At 44.9% G+C, this 20,646-nt stretch overlaps 1 protein-coding gene across 3 annotated transcripts in view; it reads right to left on the reverse strand.

Moving 5' to 3' along the window:
• The window catches only part of TSPAN4 (tetraspanin 4), a 603,434-nt gene that overhangs the window by 15,062 nt on the left and 567,726 nt on the right, over positions 1-20,646 (reverse strand). For all 3 annotated transcript variants that reach the window (XM_044269834.1, XM_044269835.1, XM_044269836.1), the window contains one exon: positions 1,736-1,837. In XM_044269834.1, the coding sequence (XP_044125769.1) occupies positions 1,736-1,837 (102 nt within the window). The remainder of the gene's footprint in view (positions 1-1,735; positions 1,838-20,646) is intronic.

The following is a 20,646-nucleotide window of genomic DNA, read 5'->3' on the forward strand; positions in this document are numbered from 1 at the left end:
TATAACTGAATAGGCTTTGCATGTATAACTTAACCCTTTAAGGACCTCCGCCGTACATATATGGCGGAGGTCCTTAAAAAGACCTGTTTGGATGCACTCAGGCTGATGTCAGCAGTAAGTATATAAGGCAAGCTGGACAGATTTTGATAAAGTGATCTGTTATAGTGCTATCAGTTTTGAACCTTAAGAAGGATCAACGCAAATGTGTTAACGATCCAGACAATTTCTGCTACATATGTGGCAAATACACTACTTATGATCAGCGCAAGAATCTGACAAAGCGAGAGCGTCTTGCAGCTTGGGATGCATTTGTGCTAGTAGTGCAGAACTTCCTTGGGAACAGACGAGCTGCAAACTATGCTGAATTAGTAGACAACATGCTTACAGCATATGAACAACTTGGCTGCCGAATGTCATTGAAAGTGCATTTCTTACATTCCCATCTTGACTTTTTCCCACCAAATTTGGGACACGTAAGTGACTAACATGGAGAGCGGTTCCATAAAGATATTTCTACAATGGAGAACAGGTATCAAGGCCGCTGGAATCCCAACATGATGGGGGACTACTTCTGGTGTTTGCAGTGGGAAAATATGACCGTTCACAAACGCAAAAGCAGATGCCTGAAGCACTTTTAACAGTACTGGGCCTTAAACTGAAAAACAAGACTTTTTGAAATTTTGTTATTCCATTCCATTTTCATACACTGTTTACTACGCAAACTCTGATGTAGATCAGGTAATTGTTGGAGTAAAACTCGTTCTGTTTAAAATTATTCAATGCTTTCCAAGTGTTTAAAGGGAACCTGTTGACTCCTAAATGCATGTAAACCCGCCAGCAGTACCTCAGGGTATCCCGCAGTGTGATACTAATAATACTTTTCATCCTGCAGTTCGCGCATGTGCGGTGCCCTCTGTTTTACTGCGCAATCCCATGTCAGGGCACGGGATCACGCAGTAAAATAGAGGTCACCGCGCATGTGCAAGACTTCGGAAAGTGAAGCCAAATTGCGGGCTGTCACTCAAAGGCAAGAGGGGGTGGGGGGTTACCTTGACTTGAATCAAGAAGGCCGCTGCCCCCTTGACTTCAAGCTGACATGCAAATTAGCACGGACGGAGGATAAAAGATCGTTTTCTGACCTTATGCAGCTTTGGAATCAGACTGCAGGATGAAATATATGATTAGCATCACACTGCGGGCTACCCTGAGGTACTGCTGGCGGGTTTACATGCATTTAGGAGGTGACAGATTCCCTTTAATTAATTTAGGCATACTTATGCATAGCAAAATTTTGTGACGTGTTACAACAATTCTGACTTTGGATTTGTAATCCGCACACTCGATTTAGTATAGGACAAATGGTTTTTGCCCAGTAGCAGACGAAAAGTTTTTTTGTTGTTGCGTGGTGTAATGCATCAGAATTCTTAGTATCAGAGGGGGCATTACTTGGCATCGACCAAAACTGGTCCAGAATTCAGGCGCATAACTCTGACACAAAGTAAGCCACCTAATAAGTGATAAAAAAAAATATTAGGGTGGAATTTCTCAATCTTCTGCCCCAGTTTTTAGGGTAGAAAAGTCACAGATTTTGGTGCATGAGCCAACTTTGTGCCGTTTTTTGCCACCATTGAAATTTCTACACACTTCTAAAGTGGGAGCATTTGTATGTGTTGTGTACGTAGTGTACTTTCTCTCAGGGTGGACATATTTGGATTTCAGAAGGTTCTCTACTTACATCAGTTTGGATAATACTCCATGCATTGGTGAGGCCTATATTTCCTTCAGTTCCATACAAGTGAAGACCCTTCTTCAGATCTTGTTGTGCGTACCTATCAATCTGAAAAGAAGCAATACTTCGGTGAGCACAGGCAATGAAATCTGAAATCAAAGGTAAACCTTTCTAAAAATGTGATGTCAAGAGAGATCCTGAAGTGATGGAACATTTCAAGCAGCTAGTACTAGATCTAATGAGTCTGAGGTTGGCCATTCTTGTTATATTGATGGCCCATTCTCAGGATAGGCCAATAATGTTTGATAGGCAGGAGCCCAACACCCTACATCCTTGACAATCAGCTGTTCGGTAATAGCCCCGGCACTACACAGCTCTGTCCATTGTGTACCGTAGTTACTGCACTAAAGAGAATGGGAGCAGCTCTGTTGTAAACTGCTCAATCCACTACAAAACTGAACAGCTGATTGGCGGGGGTGTGGGATGACGGACCTCCATTGATCAAACATTGATGGCCTATCAACCCCTTTAAGGCAGGTTTCACATTAAATTAGTTGTTCGACTTTATGACCCTTTGTACAAACCCCACAGTATGACCATACATAATTATACTTACCTGATCCCCACCACTGGGCCCAGCTCCATTGCTACCCTGCAGGTCTCGGGTCTCCTTGTGTCAACATCCATTTTGACACAGGTTAGGTGTTTGCTGCAACCAATGAATGGCCGCAGTGGTCATGGGTCACTCATGCAGCATGTCACTGGGCCACGTGCCACATAGGTGACAAGTCGCCTCTGCGGCCATTTATTGGCTGAAGTGGTACCATGACCCACATCAAACTGGTTATTGACGCAAGGAGACCTGGGATTAGGTAAGTACAATTACCACCACCGATCCAGTCACAATGTGAAGTCTGTACAAAAGGCCATAAAGTTGAACAACCCTTTTAATTATTTGTGTCCTTCATGATGCTTTCTTAAAGTATGCATGGGGTTATAAACTGTGTGGGTGATGAGGAGCGTTCTAGTACTCAATCTATTGTACTAGTAGTGCCAACAATTATCAATTGATAGTACTCGTCACATGGAACACTTTACTTAAATCATACCCTACCCATCACATACTCAAGCAATCAGCGGTGCTTGTGTCATACCAGTGTCACAGAATATCCATGCCGCACAAAATAAACTCCCAATAGTTGATACTGTATTTTCTGCTTTATAAGACACACTGGGGGGGCAGAAATGACAGTGCATCTTATAAAGTGAATACTAATGAACGCTTTCATTATGGAAGCACTCACTAGTATCCAGAAGGTGCAGGGAGTGGTGAATGTAGTGCTGTACTAACCGTTCTCTGGTCTTCTCCGGGCACCTGCACTGTACTGTCCTGACTGCCTACAGAGTCAAGTTGTAGTTTGTGCACTATGACCTGACATAGTACACAGTCAGGTCATAGTGTAACGTGGGCACAGAGAAGACCACCAAGCATGACTGCAGAAGAGACCAGAGAGGTGGCAGAGCAGGAGAAGTAAGTTAATTTATTTGTTTTATTTCTAATCTGAGGTCTGATGAAGATTGGGGGTCTATTTTGGAGTTCTGATGAATATTGGGGGCAGCGTCGGACTGGCCCACCAGAGTACCAGCGGATCCTCCGGTGGGCCCAGGCTCTGATACCATAGTGGGCCCAAAAGGTCCAGGAGAAAAAACATCCGAAGCCAATAACTTGCCACTAGGGTCTATTTCATTTCGATTTTATTGATGGTACCAGGTTTGGGTCCCAGGAATATTTTCCTCTGGGGGGCCCAAGAAACCCTAGTCTGACCCCGAGTGGGAGTCTGTTATGAGTAAAATATAATTCTTCTCACTTTTCTCCTCTAAAATCTAGGTGCAGCCTATAAAGGGAAATATATGGGATGGGGGGGTTGAACTTTGCCTTGACTTGCAAGACTGTGTATAATCCCTATTGGGATACATTCAATAACCATTTCCTTTCCTCCCTCATCTTTTTTTCCTGCTATTTTTTTCCACTCCCCTCTTTTAGACTCATGACCGAGAACAAGTAAAGGAGGTATTTAAGAAAGGTCCTGGGACAAGCCCTTATTGCGGACATTTGCACTGCATGGAGTGTACAGTCGTGGCCAAAAGTTTTGAGAATGACACAAATATTAGTTTTCACAAAGTTTGCTGCTAAACTGCTTTTAGATCTTTGTTTCAGTTGTTTCTGTGATGTAGTGAAATAGAATTACACGCACTTCATACGTTTCAAAGGCTTTTATCGACAATTACATGACATTTATGCAAAGAGTCAGTATTTGCAGTGTTGGCCCTTCTTTTTCAGGACCTCTGCAATTCGACTGGGCATGCTCTCAATCAACTTCTGGGCCAATTCCTGACTGATAGCAACCCATTCTTTCATAATAACTACTTGGAGTTTGTCAGAATTAGTGGGTTTTTGTTTGTCCACCCGCCTCTTGAGGATTGACCACAAGTTCTCAATGGGATTAAGATCTGGGGAGTTTCCAGGCCATGGACCCAAAATGTCAATGTTTTGGTCCCCGAACCACTTAGTTATCACTTTTGCCTTATGGCACGGTGCTCCATCGTGCTGGAAAATGCATTGTTCTTCACCAAACTGTTGTTGGATTGTTGGAAGAAGTTGCTGTTGGAGGGTGTTTTGGTACCATTCTTTATTCATGGCTGTGTTTTTGGGCAAGATTGTGAGTGAGCCCACTCCCTTGGATGAGAAGCAACCCCACACATGAATGGTCTCAGGATGCTTTACTGTTGGCATGACACAGGACTGATGGTAGCGCTCACCTTTTCTTCTCTGGACAAGCCTTTTTCCTGATGTCCCAAACAATCGGAAAGCGGCTTCATCAGAGAATATGACTTTGCCCCAGTCCTCAGCAGTCCATTCACCAAATTTTCTGCAGAAGATCAATCTGTCCGTGATGTTTTTTTTGGAGAGAAGTGGCTTCTTTGCTGCCCTTCTTGACACCAGGCCATCTTCCAAAAGTCTTCGCCTCACTGTGCGTGTAGATGCGCTCACACCTGCCTGCTGCCGTTCCTGAGCAAGCTCTGCACTGGTGGCACTCCAATCCCGCAGCTGAATCCTCTTTAGGAGATGATCCTGGCGCTTGCTGGACTTTCTTGGTCGTCCTGAAGCCTTCTTAACAAGAATTGAACCTCTTTCCTTGAAGTTCTTGATGATCCTATAAATTGCTGATTGAGGTGCAATCTTAGTAGCCACAATATCCTTGCCTGTGAAGCCATTTTTATGCAACGCAATGATGGCTGCACGCGTTTCTTTGCAGGTCACCATGGTTAACAATGGAAGAACAATGATTTTAAGCATCACCCTCCTTTTAAGGCCGAATGCACACGGCCATGATCTATACCAGTGTATTACTATATTGCGGCGGCGGCAGCAGGAAGCGCACGGCGTCATAGCAGCCAATGACGCCATGCGCTCCTGCTCTCAGCAGGAATCCAGCCCGTGGTTCCACGGACCGCTCACGGCCGTGAAACACAGCCGTGTGCATTCGGCCTAACAGGTCAAGTCTGCCATTTTAACCCAATCAGCCTGACATAATGATCTCCAGCCTTGTGCTCGTCAACATTCTCACCTGCGTTAACAAGACGATTACTGAAATGATCTCAGCAGGTCCTTTAATTACAGCAATGAAATGCAGTGGAAAGGTTTTTTTGGGATTAAGTTAATTTTCATGGCAAAGAAGGACTATGCAATTCATCTGATCACTCTTCATAACATTCTGGAGTATATGCAAATTGCTATTATAAAAACTTAAGCAGCAACTTTTCCAATATTTATGTAATTCTCAAAACTTTTGGCCACGACTGTACACTCCATGAATCTGCCTGGCCACAGATAACACGCTGTTAGCATCAGGTAGGATGAACGGCTGATCTGATAAGAGCAATATTCTCCAGAACAAAGACTGTGCAGAAGACAAAACCTGAACATAGCAACGTGAAGGGAAGCAGGTCTGGTGGTGATGGGGAATCAATGTGCTTTGTGTGAAAACAGAAAACAACAATTTAACCGATCAGATCTAATCTCCCATCACGTCTGACACTGAACACTCTGCGATTATCAGCAGTTCCCAAGATGAACTTGGCCTTCAACCAAATACACATTGCACTGTATATACAAAGAATCAACAGGCTTGGTTATGAAGATGCTCGCGGCAAAAAGTGTACAAAAGCCATAGGTGATAACTATACGCGGTTGCAAGATGAATGTATTAAAGGGGTTGTCCGGGACCAAATGTTTTTTAAAAAAAAACATATTTACTCACAATGTACATCTAAGTAAAGACCTCCATACATTTTCAGCTATTTTTGCCACTTCTATGTGGCTCCAACGGTCCCCCACTCATTGTTTATATATCTGTTTATCTTTACCTGACTTCCGGCTGCACTGCCCTGTGGGTCCTGGGGCAGCGCAGCATCAGGTGGTTACAGCTGTCTCTCTGCTCCGCTGTAACTCCGCCCCCTCATCAATATTCACCTCAAATCATTCTGCAGCTCACCAGACTGGAGGGGCGGAGCTGAGCTGCTTAAGGGGCGGGGCTTAACGGGATGTCGGCCAGCCGCTGTAACTCCGCCCCCTCATCAATATTCGCCTCAATTCATTCTGAAGCTCACCACTGGAGGGGCGGGGCTGAGTGGGTTGTCAAGGGGCGGGGCTGAGCTGGTTACTAAGGGGCAGGGGCTTAGCGGGATGTCGGCCAGCCGCTGTAACTCCGCCCCTCATCCATATTCACCTCGATTCATTTGCTGCCAGTGACGTCACCGGCTCCCTGAGCAGCGGAAGAGGAAGCTTTGCTTGCCTGCAAGGGACCCGGTACGTCACTGAGGAGAAGAAAACAGTAACTTCCGGCCACGAATTTCAAAGATGAAAACGGGGCTGCAGAAATCTGTGCCAAAGGTACTACCTGCTTGTATGTAATGTGTATGCCACACTTGTACTATTAGAGTAATGTCCCCAATCCCGGACAACCCCTTTAAGGTTCTGTTCACATTACATTTTAGTTTTACGCTTGTGCTGAAAGAAAAGCCATAAGAAAAAACATATGCAACTGTATACAGCACAAATACACAAGTCGCCTATAGACTACAATCACAGGAGAGAAGTACTGTATATTGTTCAGATCTTTTTTACACTTTGCCCCACCCTATAGGAACCCTATAGCAATGCAGGATAGACTTTACTATACAGAGAAAAGGTCCACTGACATACACCTGCCCAGCAGACTCCAAAAGAAAGCTCCTTTGTCGTCTTTCTGGTCCATAGGAGACATATGGACCCGTTTGGCTAATGTGCTGTGAGCAGGTCCCGGCGCACACACCAGGCATACTCATGAAAAGCAGTGTACATGTAGCAGAGTCATGTGAGCAGAGCACAACCACATATGCAAAGCTTTTAGGCCACATCCACGTCGTGGATTATGTGTGGTTTTGTATGCAGCAAATCCGCAGTATAAAAGGTACATCCACATGGGACCTAAAATATAGAAGAAAAGGTCTGTTGTGGGTTTTGCTTCTGATCCATAATGTTTTGTCATGATTTTTGCCATAGAATTTCACCCAATATCTGCAGTGTAGATCCACATCATAAATTGACATTCTGCAGATGTCAAATCCACACCACCCGTCAGTTTGGATTTAGTTTTTTTAGGAATCAGCTAAATGAGATTTCTTAAAAACTCATCCACTTTGCTGGTACAATGTTGCAGATTTGCCACATGAAAATCTGCGATGGAGGACCTGCAGCATACCCTAATATGGTACCAGCTAAGTACAGCCGTGGCCAAAAGTTTTGAGAGTGACACAAATTTTGGTTTTCATAAAGTTTCCTAACGTTTTTTTATAGTAGCATTTAGCATCAACTCTAGATAACTATGAAGAGTGATCAGATGGCCATTTCCACTCTGCCACAAGAAGACTTCCTAACATAAATTCAGTGATCTTCTCGTTAGCTCAATAGAAAATGTTAACGAGGACAAGGCAGCTGATCTCACCCGGGCATACTGATTGAATTAGAAGAGCAGACTGGTTGCTTTAAAATCATGGGTACTTGAAATCATTGTTTTCTTCTGTTAACCATAGTTACATCCAAAGAAACAGGTTCAGTCATCATTGAATCAAAAGAGCTTCACAGGACATCGCTGCTTCTGAGATCAGATTGCACCTAAATTAACCATTTATCTGATCACCAAGAACTTTAAGGAGATAGGTGCAATTGCTGTGGAGAAGGTTTCAGGGCACCCAAGAGTCCAGCAAATGCCAGGGGTGAGAGCATCTGCATGCACAGTGAGGCAAAGGCTTTTGGAGGATAGCCCGGTGTCAGGAAGGGCAGCAAAAAAGCCACCTCTTTCGCAGAAAAACATTAAGGACAGACTGGCATTCTGTAGGATGTACAGGAATTGGACTGCAGAGGACTGGGGTAGAGGTATTTTCTCTGGTGAAGCTCCCTTCAGACTGTTTGGGATAACTGGAAGATTGAGCAGCACAGTGAGTCCTGTGTTATGCCAACAGTAAAGCATCATTCATCTGTGGGGTTGCTTCCCATCCAATGGAGTGGGCTCACTCACAATTTTACCTAAGAACACTGCCATGAATAAAGAATGGGATCAAAACATGCTCCAAGAGCAACCTCTCCTAACCATTCTTTAAAGGGGTCTTCTGGATAGATCATCAGAATCTGATCGGCGGGGGTCCCGGGTGTCGACTAGTATCACTGGCCTCGGCGTGGCTAAGCTCTATTAAAGTGAATAGGGCTTAGCCGCCCAGGCCAGTGATCCTAGTCATGACGTCACTTGGCCTGTGGTAAACATCGAGAAGGCCGCTGCGCTGCTGGAGCGCCGCTGCCTTTTCAAACAGCTGACCGGCAGGGGTTCTGGGTGTCGGACCCCCGCTGATCAGATGCTGATGATCTATCCAGAGGATAGATCATCAGAAAGAGAAAACTGCAAAACCCCTTTAATGATGAACAATGCTTTTTTTCTGTATGATGGAGCACCATGTCAAAACATTGAAATTTCGGATCCTTGGCCAGGAGACTCCCCAATCTCAAACACATTGAGAACCTGTGATTAATCCTCAAAAAGCAGATGGACAAACATAAACATAGAAGTTGTGATAAACTCCAAGCACTGCTTAGGCAAAAATGAGTTGCCATCTGTCAGGATTTGGCCCAGAAGTTGATATCCCACGTTCCAAGCCGACTTGGGCAAGTCTTGAAAAAGGGTCAACACCGGAAAGAGTCTTTGCATAAACTTGACACTATAAGTAAAAAAAAAAAACTATGAAATGCTCATAATTATATCTCAGTATAGAGTGGAGTAAGAAAGTCACATGACTGGAGTCCATCTGAAATCAATATTTGCATGATGAACAGCTATGAGATTAATTAGAACAATATGATCTATGTCTCTCTGTGTATGTATCTCTTTCTCTATATTTATTTCTGTGTGTGTATGTCAGTCTCTATCTCTCTATATTTCTCTGTCTTTTTAAGTCTTCACACATTTATATATATATATATTTCCCGTTATGTGTCTCTATCTCTCTCGTTATTGTTTTTCTTTAGTCTTGCTTTCTATTTGTCCTAGTCTGCTATTATGTGATGAAAGCCTGCAATTCAAAGCACAATTCTACCTTCTGTTTCCCACACAAGTAGAGGTTTTCGCTTGCCATTCAGCGCTGCTATTAAGCCCTATCAATGCTATGCATAGGTGAACATGCTGTAGGCTGTCACAGTAAGCTGGAGGGCCCATCAAAAACAAACAGCTGCTGAGCATTACACAGAATGGACTAAGCACAGCTCAACAGGCTGGTAAAGCTGGAGGCAAGGGATTGCTGTCATAAACAGCACACACTTCAAATCTGAGTAAGCACACATCCGAGACCCCGCGGTGCCAACCCTTATGATTATACAGAGACATAAGGAGCATGTGTGGAAAAATGGTGGGTTTTATACACAGGCATTCTTGCAAAAAAAAAAATTTAATTTTTTAATTTTTAACAATTTTTCCAGTAACATAGCAAGGGTTAACAGCTAAACAAACCTCAATATTTATTACCCTGATTCAGCAGTTTACAGAAACACCCCATATGTAGTCATAAACTGCTGTATGGGCGCACCGCCCTGTATGGCTTTTGGAGGGCAGATTTTTGTGGAATGGTTTTTAGGCACCATGTCGCATTTGAAGGTACCCCTACAGTGGAACTCTCCAAAAAGTGATTTTGGAAACTGCACCCCTCAAGGAATTTGAGGGGTGAAGTGATTGCTCTGACCCCACAGGCATTTCTTAGGTTTACTATTTTATTCAATATTTCAATGAGAAAGTACAAACGGTTCCATTAGTACCATGAAAGCTGACAAATATCCAAATACATCAAAGCAGACAACAGTACCATATCAATCTAGTAGGAGCTATTATACATTTCAAGTACTAAGACTCAATCAGAGTCTGTTAAATAGAGGAAAACAACTTAGGGTACTTTCACACTAGATTCAAATAGAAAACGAGGCTTCAGCACCAAGCGTGGACGTACAGCAATCAGTGGCACAGGCTCCCGCTTAATCCCAGGAAATCAACGCGTTTCGAACAATAGTGTTCTTAATCACACTAGCGGCAGGACAGATCCGACAGGCTGTTCACCCTAGCAATACAATAAAAGTCAGTCCTGTGTCCCAATAAGGGCAGATACTTGCGCTGCTGCAGGCTCCGAAGTAGTGTGGTAGGTATTCACACTCAATGCAAATAATAGAAAGTTTGGAACCGCGCTGCTCTAGACTAGATTCCCCGGTCACTGATGGATGGCATTGGGCTCCACAAGCCTTTTCTTTATCACCCCAGCAGGGTCCGATCTTCCAAACACAATAGCCTCTATGAGGTTCAAAAGGATAGGCAAAATAGTGAAGTACCCTTTATCAGATGGTTTAAAAAGGTTTTAATCTACTCACAAGAGTTGTTCAACAAAAGGCATATAGTAATTTCACTTTAAATCGTCTCGTTCCTGCCCGACCCGGGTTTCGCTGCCTCGCTTCTTCAGGCTGTTCACCCTGTCGGATCCGTCCTGCTGCTATTTCGCAATACTGCCGCTCCGTCCCCATTGACTATAATGGGGACAGGGGCGGAGCTCTGGCGCAGCACGTCAGGCCGCCGGACTAAAAGTACTGCATGTCCGACTTTTTAGTCCAGCGGCCTCTCACCGCGCACTGCCGTGCTGTGCCGGAGCTCCACTGCCGTCCCCATTATAGTCAATGGGGACGGAGCGGCGGTCCGGCGAAATAGCGGCAGGACAGATCCGACAGGATGGACAGCCTGTCGGATCCATTCTGCCGCTAGTGTAAAAGTACCCTTAAGCTGCTAAACATGACAAATGGAGTAATATCATACCACAACAGCATGAATGTCGCCATCAACACTTAAAACTAGTAAATAACCTGTGACAACCATAAAGAGAGAAGGAAGGAGAGGGAGAAAAGATAGGGAGGGGGAAATATGCTCAGGCACTAAGGATTATTAAAATTATATCAAACCTGCATCGTCTATGCCAAGAGATACCCGGAGTCATGGTGCCATAAGCATGACTCTCACTAATAAAGCTCTCTTATAAGAACAGAAAAAAGGAGTCCCACCTATAGTGAAACAAGTCCCTCATAAAAGTTTACAATCATTTCCTCCATTTTGAATAAATGACAGAGCTCTGTTGCCCATTCACAGAGAGAGGGAGGAACCCTAGACTACCAGTGTCTCGGAGCAACCAATCGTGCCTCTGTAAGAAAGAACCTCAACGCATTCTTCTTTGAGCTAAAGTCCCTGGCAAAAAGGAAAGAAGCGTAATAGGAGGCGAATTAGTTATGTCCTTCCCAGAGAATTTACCATAGATGTGAAGTACTTGATCCCAAATTCTTTGAATGGTTGGCCAATCCACCAAACATGCAACATGGTTCCCTCCTCTTGTCCACATCTCCAACATAAGTTAGATACAAAAGGAAACGTGATAGAGGATCGAACAGTAATACCACTTTTAAAGTTCTTCTCCTTTGCATGGGCAGCTAGTGAAAGTCCATGAGAGAATGTACACATATTGAGAATTTCATCGGATGTAAAAGTAAGCTGTAGATCCACTTCCCATTTTCGAAAGAAGGGGAGCCATGTCAGTGTTGCTCACATCTACCAGGATCCTATACTTCCGGGACAAGAACCTAATGTGGTCCTTGGGATGAAGAAAGATATCCTAAGTCAATCAGGTCATGGCGAAACCCTTGTCTGAACAACTTATTCAAGAAAGATTTCAGTTGGGCATATGTCAACCACAGGAAACCTCTAAGCCTGTCATCCAAGTCAAGAGACTCAGAGAGTCTGAAGGGATCAGAATTTTATCTCTTTTCTATCAGTCAGGGAGCTCCTTATCTCTGCTCTATTCCTCAGAACACACTGAACACGCGGACACAAAAATGTATCCCACATCAGGAGGCAGGGTTACCTAAGAGGGGTGTCATAGGTGTTCTGGTGTCTGCGATATCTGAAACTTCAAGACCCAAATATCCACTTAAGTAAGGATGTGCCGAACCAGAAAGGGCCAGTCCTCCAATGGTGGCCTATCTTCCTATGTCACCTATGGAGCAACAGTTTGATCCATTGGGGAGAATTCTTGTTCTATCTGGACCCAAAGCTTCAGAGAGGTTCAGTGCGACCAGTCTAGGTATCTGCATGAGGATCACTGATGTGTAATATAGCTTGAGGTCCGGTAGACTGGCTCCAACTTTACATCTAGATTTAGTTAACACACTAACGCCTAGTCTGGGTATGCTAATCACCCAAACAAAGCGTGTAATGGATCTTTGCAAGGCTGAGAAGTAAACTCCTGATACACAGATGGGGAGTGCTTGGAAGAGATATAAAAATCCTTGTAGGATATCCATGTTGACAACGCTCATCCAGCCAAACCAGGACAGAGATTTCAGAGAATATATCTGCAAGTCCTCTAAAGTCTTCCTCTGCAGTGGTAAATAATTGAGTGGGTACAGGAGATGGAATTGGGCCGGTATCTGTAACCCCAGACAGTTAAGTCTTTGTGACTGCCAACAGAAAGAGAAATAGTTTTGTATAATGTTCAGTCGGGGCAGAGAGATATTTGACATTTCACTTTCAGTAAGGTTAAAGGGGTTATCCGAGATGCTAGGGAGGCTCATCCCCATCATCGCCTGCCATTGCGGCCCCCCCCCCCAGATGTCCAAAACTCTCAAATTCGCCAAGAATGGAGGGTACAGAGATATCAGGCATTGACACAAAAAGGAGGAGATCATCCGCATAGAGAGACAGTTTGTGCAAGCGATTTCCAGTCTGTAACCCAGTAATGTGGGGATTGCGGAGTGCTGTAGCTAAATGTTCCATAACGAGTACATGCAATAGTTAGGGGCACCCCTGGAGAGTTCCATTCTGAATATTAAAAGGGGACACTGATATGCCATTGGCTCAGACTTGAGCTGTGGGGTTAGTGTAAAGAGCATAGACCTTATCCACAAAGCCAAGGCCCAAACCTATTTGTTTCAGAGAAGCCAGCCAGCATAAATCTCCAATGCACTTTTTCAGCGTCTACTGACAGGAGACACATAGGGAAATAAGAGAATAGTACGTATGGTGTTATCTCTAGCTTCCCTACCCAGCACGAAACCCACCTGATCTTAGTGGATAACCTCTGGTAACACTACTGAAGCGATTTTCTAGCAATTTTGAGTAGATCTTGATGTCACAGTAGATCAAATAAATAGGTTGGTAATTACTACAGATGGACGGGAATCACATCTACATGAGACTCCAAGGCCTGTTTAGGAAATGGACAGAAATACTATTAAAAACCTTAAGGAGAAAGGGCAGGAGAAGGTCCCGAAATGTCTTAAAGAAAAACGCAGTATACCTGTCTGGGTAAGAGCTCTTCCCACTCTTCAAAGAGGTCAATATAGTCTCAGGGGTCATGCACGGGCACAGACTGTGTGGCTGCCGTCTGTGGAAGCGGACCCATTCACTTGAATGGGGTCCCTGATACGCTATGCAAGAAAACAGTGCATGCTACTTTTTTGCGGATCGGAGGCACGGACATGAAAACCCACTGAAGCAAGTGAATGGGTCCGCATCCATGATACGGTGTGCACACAGCCGGTGCCTTGCCGTGTGCATGAGCCCTTAAAGGTGTTGTCCGGATTCAGAGCTGAACCCGGACATACCCATATTTTCACCCAGACAGCCCCCCTGATGCTTGCATGCTCTGATGCGCTCCCTCGCTAGATCGCGCAGGGCACAGGGTCTTTTGCTTACAACAATACACTGCCGAGCGGAAGCTTCCGCCCGGCAGTGTGTTCGGTGACGTCACCGACTATGATGGGCGTGCTTTAGCGCTGCCCTAGCTGTTTTATTGGCTAGGGCAGCGCTAAAGCCCACCCATCACTGCCGGTGACGTCACCGGGCTCCCTGGCAGCCCCATGAAGAGCCCGGTTCGTCACCGGAACTCCTGAAAATGCCTTTGCCCTGCGCGATTTAGCACAGGGCAAAGAGCATCGGAGCATGAACTGCTCTGATGCTCAAGTCATGGGGGCTGCCTGGGTGAAAATGGAGAGATGTCCAGGTTCAGCTCTGAACCCGGACAACACCTTTAAGCTCTGTTTCTGAGAAGTCTTTCTCCACAGAAGAACTAACATCTTCTGTAATTGAAGGCAACGCATTTGCTTCCATACAAGTTATAATGTGATCATCCAGATGACCCCTGACGTTATATAAAGCCTCAGCTATATGTTGTGGGTGATGAACTGATGGGCCCGCTGAGTTCTTTATGGTTGGGATGTAGCTCGCTTGTTTGCGAGGGTGTACAAGTCTAGCTGGGGTCTTTCCAGGTTGTGTTGGCATTCTCAAACAAATAACTAAGTTCCACAGGCATTTCTTATATTTTTTTACTTTCACAGCCAAGTTTTTCTAAATTTGATTTACCCCAATAAAATATTGCTTTAGCCCAATTTTTTTATTTTGACAAGGGGTAACAGGAGAAAAAGCAACACAAATTATGTTAATTAATCTTTTCCATGTATGACAATACCCTCTGTGTGGTCATAAACTGCTGTTTGGGCACACTGCAGGGTTCAGAAGGGATAGAGCAACATGTATATTGGAGGTCTAGCTTAGTGATTTCTAGAGCACTAGCCGACAACAGCACAGGCTCTGAGGTCAAATTAAAAAAAGACCCCTCCCCAAAAGGTGACTCTCATATTTTAGAAACCACAACCCTCACAGAATTTACCAAGGGATGTTGAACCCACAGGTGTTTTGCAAAAATAAATGCACGGCAGATGGTGAAAATTGTAATTTTTTCACAGATATGCAATTTCAGTCCCAAATATGTTGTGCTCATCCAGTGTGAAAAGCTAGCTCTCCTATTATTATGCTGTGCTTCCTGGTTTTAGAAACACCCTCCATGTGGCCCTAATCTCTTGCCTGGACACGGCTCAGGAGTAAAAGAGCACAACGTGCATCTGAGACCCAGTGGGGTAATTTACGCATTTTGTGCTGATAATTGTAGGAGCCCTGGGGTGAAATAATAAATGGAACTCCCAAGAAGTGACCCCATTTTGGAGACTTTTTGGTGACTTTTTACAGGTACCATTTTAGGGTTACATTTGACTTTTTAATCACTCGAGAGATATATAGAGTACAGACCAAAAGTTTGGACACACCTTCTCATTCAAAGAGTTTTCTTTATTTTCATGACTATGAAGGCATCGAAACTATGAATTAACACATGTGGAAATATTTACATAACAAAAAAGTGTGAAACAACTGAAAATATGTCATATTCTAGGTTCTTCAAAGTAGCCACCTTTTGCTTTGATTACTGCTTTGCACACTCTTGGCATTCTCTTCATGAGATTCAAGAGGTAGTCACCTGAAATGGTCTTCCAACAGTCTTGAAGGAGTTCCCAGAGATGCTTAGCACTTGTTAGCCCTTTTGCCTTCACTCTGCGGTCCAGCTCACCCCAAACCATCTCGATTGGGTTCAGGTCCGGTGACTGTGGAGGCCAGGTCATCTGGCGCAGCACCCCATCACTCTCCTTCATGGTCAAATAGCCCTTACTTTCAAAGTTTTCCTAAATTTTCGGACTGACTGACCTTCATTTCTTAAAGTAATGATGGCCACTCGTTTTTCTTTACTTAGCTGCTTTTTTCTTGCCATAATACAAATTCTAACAGTCTATTCAGTAGGACTATCAGCTGTGTATCCACCTGACTTCTCCTCAACGCAACTGATGGTCCCAACCCCATTTATAAGGCAAGAAATCCCACTTATTAAACCTGACAGGGCACACCTGTGAAGTGAAAACCATTTCAGGTGACTACCTCTTGAAGCTCATCAAGAGAATGCCAAGAGTGTGCAAAGCAGTAATCAAAGCAAAAGGTGGCTACTTTGAAGAACCTAGAATATGACATATTTTCAGTTGTTTCACACTTTTTTGTTATGTATATAATTCCACATGTGTTAATTCATAGTTTCGATGGCTTCATAGTCATGAAAATAAAGAAAACTCTTTGAATGAGAAGGTGTGTCCAAACTTTTGGTCTGTACTGTGTATATATATATATATATATTTTTTTTTTTATGTGTTTATATAGCCGGTCATTACGGACATGCCAATACCTAATGTGTCTTTTCTATTTTTAGAAATAGTAAATGCCGGGGAATGGGGGGGGGGGGGGTGAAGGAGCACTTTTATTTTTTATTTTTGTAAAACATTTTTTTAAATTTACTTGAGGCCTTGCACCCATCGGCACCCTGTGATCACATTGTGGGGAGCCAACTCCCTCTGTAAACACCTTCGCAGCATTGACTGCGGCATCTAAGGGATTAATCTGCCCGCATTGGAGTTCTGAATGGCAGATACAGCAGGGGCCTGGGTGTCAGTAAACCGAGGCCCCAGACACTGATCAGGTAAGCACAGCTACTGCTCAAAGTGCTGTGCATGTATGGCGAATGTCCAGAAAGGTTTAAAGAGCCAGGACAGGACATAATGGCAAAGACACGGAGCGACTTTAGAAAATTATATCCAGAAAACCATCCACCCGGTTTTCTTAACAAAAAAAATAAAATATTTAAATATAGTAGGCTGTTAATATGCGATTTGAAAAACTGACAGAAGTGTCCAGGGGTTGTCCACTTTTTTCTTACTAATCTATCCTTTGTCTATGATAAAAAGCAGAGTGGACCCGGCATGCATGTGTAACCTGCACTCCCTGAATTTTATGGTGGCCATTATGGCACATAACAGGTAGCATTTAGTGTTAGGTTCCCATCTTACAGAGATCGCCTTGATGTTCGGCAGACGGGCCCAAATAATTTTGTACAAAATGTATTTGCCAAGAATCTCAAATTTACTAAATAAGCGTAGCATTCATTAGCACCAGAATATTTACTATTACTATGGCATTATTGTACTTTATTTGGTTTGCAGAGTGCTGTTGCATTGTGTTTTTTTCTATCCTTTGGATAAGTCATCAGCTACTATCAGGAAAGCGACTGCTTCGGGCCCGAGCTTAGAACAGGCCCTGATTCAGTACTGAATGTTTTTATTAGATGTAAAGGCTTCCCCTACCTACTGCTGTGCTGTACTTTAGAGAAGCAGGTACTACATACAGCAGCAGTATTGGAGCTCCTCCCACTGAAGGTCCTTGCTCAGTGAGGAGCAGGCACAGTGCACCTCCTCCATGCTGTCTCCTCCCCCTATGGCCGCTCTCAGGCTGGGATCCGCAGTACTGGCACACCACTTGCCAGTACTGCTTTTTGTTTTCTATTGGTTGGCAGCTTACTATGACATCTGCTGCCAGCCAATAGCAGAACTTCATAGGATCAAGCCCCACCCCCCAGCACGAAGCTACTGTAGAGCAGGCTGGCTGCTCCTTTACACAGAGCTCTGCAGTGCCTGCCCCCCTCCCCTCCCCCGGTGTCCTTTTCTCTGACCCCAATAGTAGGTTACTGATTAACCCCTCCACTGCTGTCCCTGGATGGACTTCTCCAGAAGTGTGTGTAGAAATAGGTGTATAACTATGTTCATGTGTGTGTATATATATACACATTTATATATGTGGTGAGCTCATGTATGAGTGCGTCCATGTAAAGAGTGAGTGTGTCCATTAAGTTGGGGAGGGGGGCCCGTACAAAAAATTGCTGTGGGGCCCAGTCAGTTATAGCTACGCCCCTGATCTGCAGGGGTCCAATATCCAGGATCTTTGCCGATCAGCTGTTTGAGAAGGCAGCGACACTTGCAGTAGCACAGCGGTAAGAAAAAGGCAGATAATCCCTTTAACTCCCATAGTTTTCTTTGGAAAGTCCTAGAATGTAATGTGCTGCTATGTCATTAGGGAAATTATTATTGGCCATGTCTGAGCTTCTTGAGAACAGGGAGACTGAAGGTGATGATGGTTAGCTGAAAACCTACCGTATATTTAATGTGCACCATGAGGTCTTTGGGCAGGCAACAGAGGAAAGTGGCTCCATCTCATCTTTAACATTGATTCTCTTACCCGGCACTTACCAAGGACAAGATAAAGAATTATGGAATAAACAATCGTTTCAAGAACTGAGCAATGAATGTGAGCTGGTCAAAAATACAGGAAAGGATCGTCACAGTCCGAGTAGTCAAAAGTGGTCATGACCAACACAGACAGAATAAAACATACATTGTAGACATCCATCTCACGGGGAAATGATCATGCCTGGTGTGGTCGATCCTGCTCATTAAAATGATACGTGTCTTGTGAAAATCGGTCAGGGCGTTCCTGAGGGAAAGAAAGCCACGCCCCTCGGTGCACTGACGCCCTCATCTGCATAAACCATAAAAGTCTGTTTTCTCAGGAATGCTGCAACCGATTCTCACAAGACAGGTATTATATTGGTCAGCAGGATCAACCCTACCAGGCAGTGTGCCTAGTTTAATCATGCTGACAGGTGTTCTTCAAATTGATCCAGAGATATTATCTGTCTGTCTTTGTGAGGTCAGGAAGAAATGTGTTTCCCCTGTTAGATAAAATTGGGCACAGATGTCCAAAGGAAGGGGGTCTGTTTGGTATTGTCTTAGAAAGTTTGGATCTGATGCACAAGTAGCTTTTTTCGACCCATCGCAGAGCATTGGTCCTATATAAATACCTACTGGAAAAAGGACGATCCATAGCCCTGCTGATCTACTTTACTCAAGTCAGTCCACATTGTCCTAGTGCTCAACGCCTGCGACTCCCTCTGCAGATATTAATAGAGCACTTACATTGTGGAGGCACAGATGTCTTCTGCAGAGGGCACCTTGCCCGTGTGACTTGTAAGAAAACAGCTGCCTTGAAAGCTGCGTATTGAACAAGGCCCATGTAGAAAATACTTTTAGTGTGTGATGATGGTGATCCAGGCTGAAGGGCAGTCAATTATTCATGGAGGTCATTTCTAAGGCAGCCCTGACAGGCAAATGCATACAGCCAGTGTATCGCCAGCCTACCTTTTTACAAAGGTGCAACATACAGAGAAGGTCTGAATCATGGTTACCCACTCAGCGTTATTACCGTATTTTTCGCCCTATAAGACGCACCGGCCCATAAGATGCACCTAGGTTTTTGGGAAGGAAAATAAGAAAAAAATATTTTTAACCAAAAGGGGTGCTTTTGGTGGGTTTGAAACTAATGGTGGCCTGTGGATGGCACTATTACTGGGGATCTGTGGATGACGGACACTGTTATGGGGGGGATCTGTGGATGACGGACACTGTTATGGGGGGGATCTGTGGATGACGGACACTGTTATGGGGGGGATCTGTGGATGACGGACACTGTTATGGGGGGGATCTGTGGATGACGGACACGGTTATGGGGGATCGGTGGATGACGGACAGTGTTATGGGGGATCGGTGGATGACGGACACTGTTACAGGGGGATCTGTGGATGACGGACACTGTTATGGGGGGGATCTGTGGATGACGGACACTGTTATGGGGGGATCTGTGGATGACGGACACGGTTATGGGGGATCTGTGGATGACGGACAGTGTTATGGGGGATCGGTGGATGACAGACACTGTTACAGGGGGATCTGTGGATGACGGACACTGTTACAGGGGGGATCTGTGGATGACGGACAGTGTTATGGGGGATCGGTGGATGACAGACACTGTTACAGGGGGATCTGTGGATGACGGACACTATTACAGGGGGGATCTGTGGATGACGGACACTGTTATGGGGGGGATCTGTGGATGACAGACACTGTTATGGGGGGGATCTGTGGATGACAGACACTGTTATGGGGGGGATCTGTGGATGACAGACACTGTTATGGGGGGGATCTGTGGATGACAGACACTGTTACGGGGGGATCTGTGGCTGGCACTGCTACAGGGGGGGGGGATCTGTGGATGACGGACACTGTTACAGGGGGGATCTGTGGCTGGCACTGTTACAGGGGGGATCTGCGGCTGGCACTGTTACAGGGGGGATCTGCGGCTGGCACTGTTACAGGGGGGATCTGTGGCTGGCACTGTTACAGGGGGGATCTGCGGCTGGCACTGTTACAGGGGGGGATCTGCGGCTGGCACTGTTACAGGGGGGATCTGCGGCTGGCACTGTTACAGGGGGAATCTGTGGCTGGCACTGTTACAGGGGGGGATCTGCGGCTGGCACTGTTACAGGGGGGATCTGTGGCTGGCACTGTTACAGGGGGGATCTGTGGCTGGCACTGTTACAGGGGGGATCTGTGGCTGGCACTGTTACAGGGGGGATCTGTGTTATCCTTAGGACCCCATAGACTATAATGGGGTCCGTTATGTTTTTCCGCTCAGAAGATGATTTTTAAGCAGAGA

The sequence above is a fragment of the Bufo gargarizans genome, chromosome 10 (genome assembly GCF_014858855.1).
Source record: "Bufo gargarizans isolate SCDJY-AF-19 chromosome 10, ASM1485885v1, whole genome shotgun sequence".
NCBI classification, from domain to species: Eukaryota; Metazoa; Chordata; class Amphibia; order Anura; family Bufonidae; genus Bufo; species Bufo gargarizans.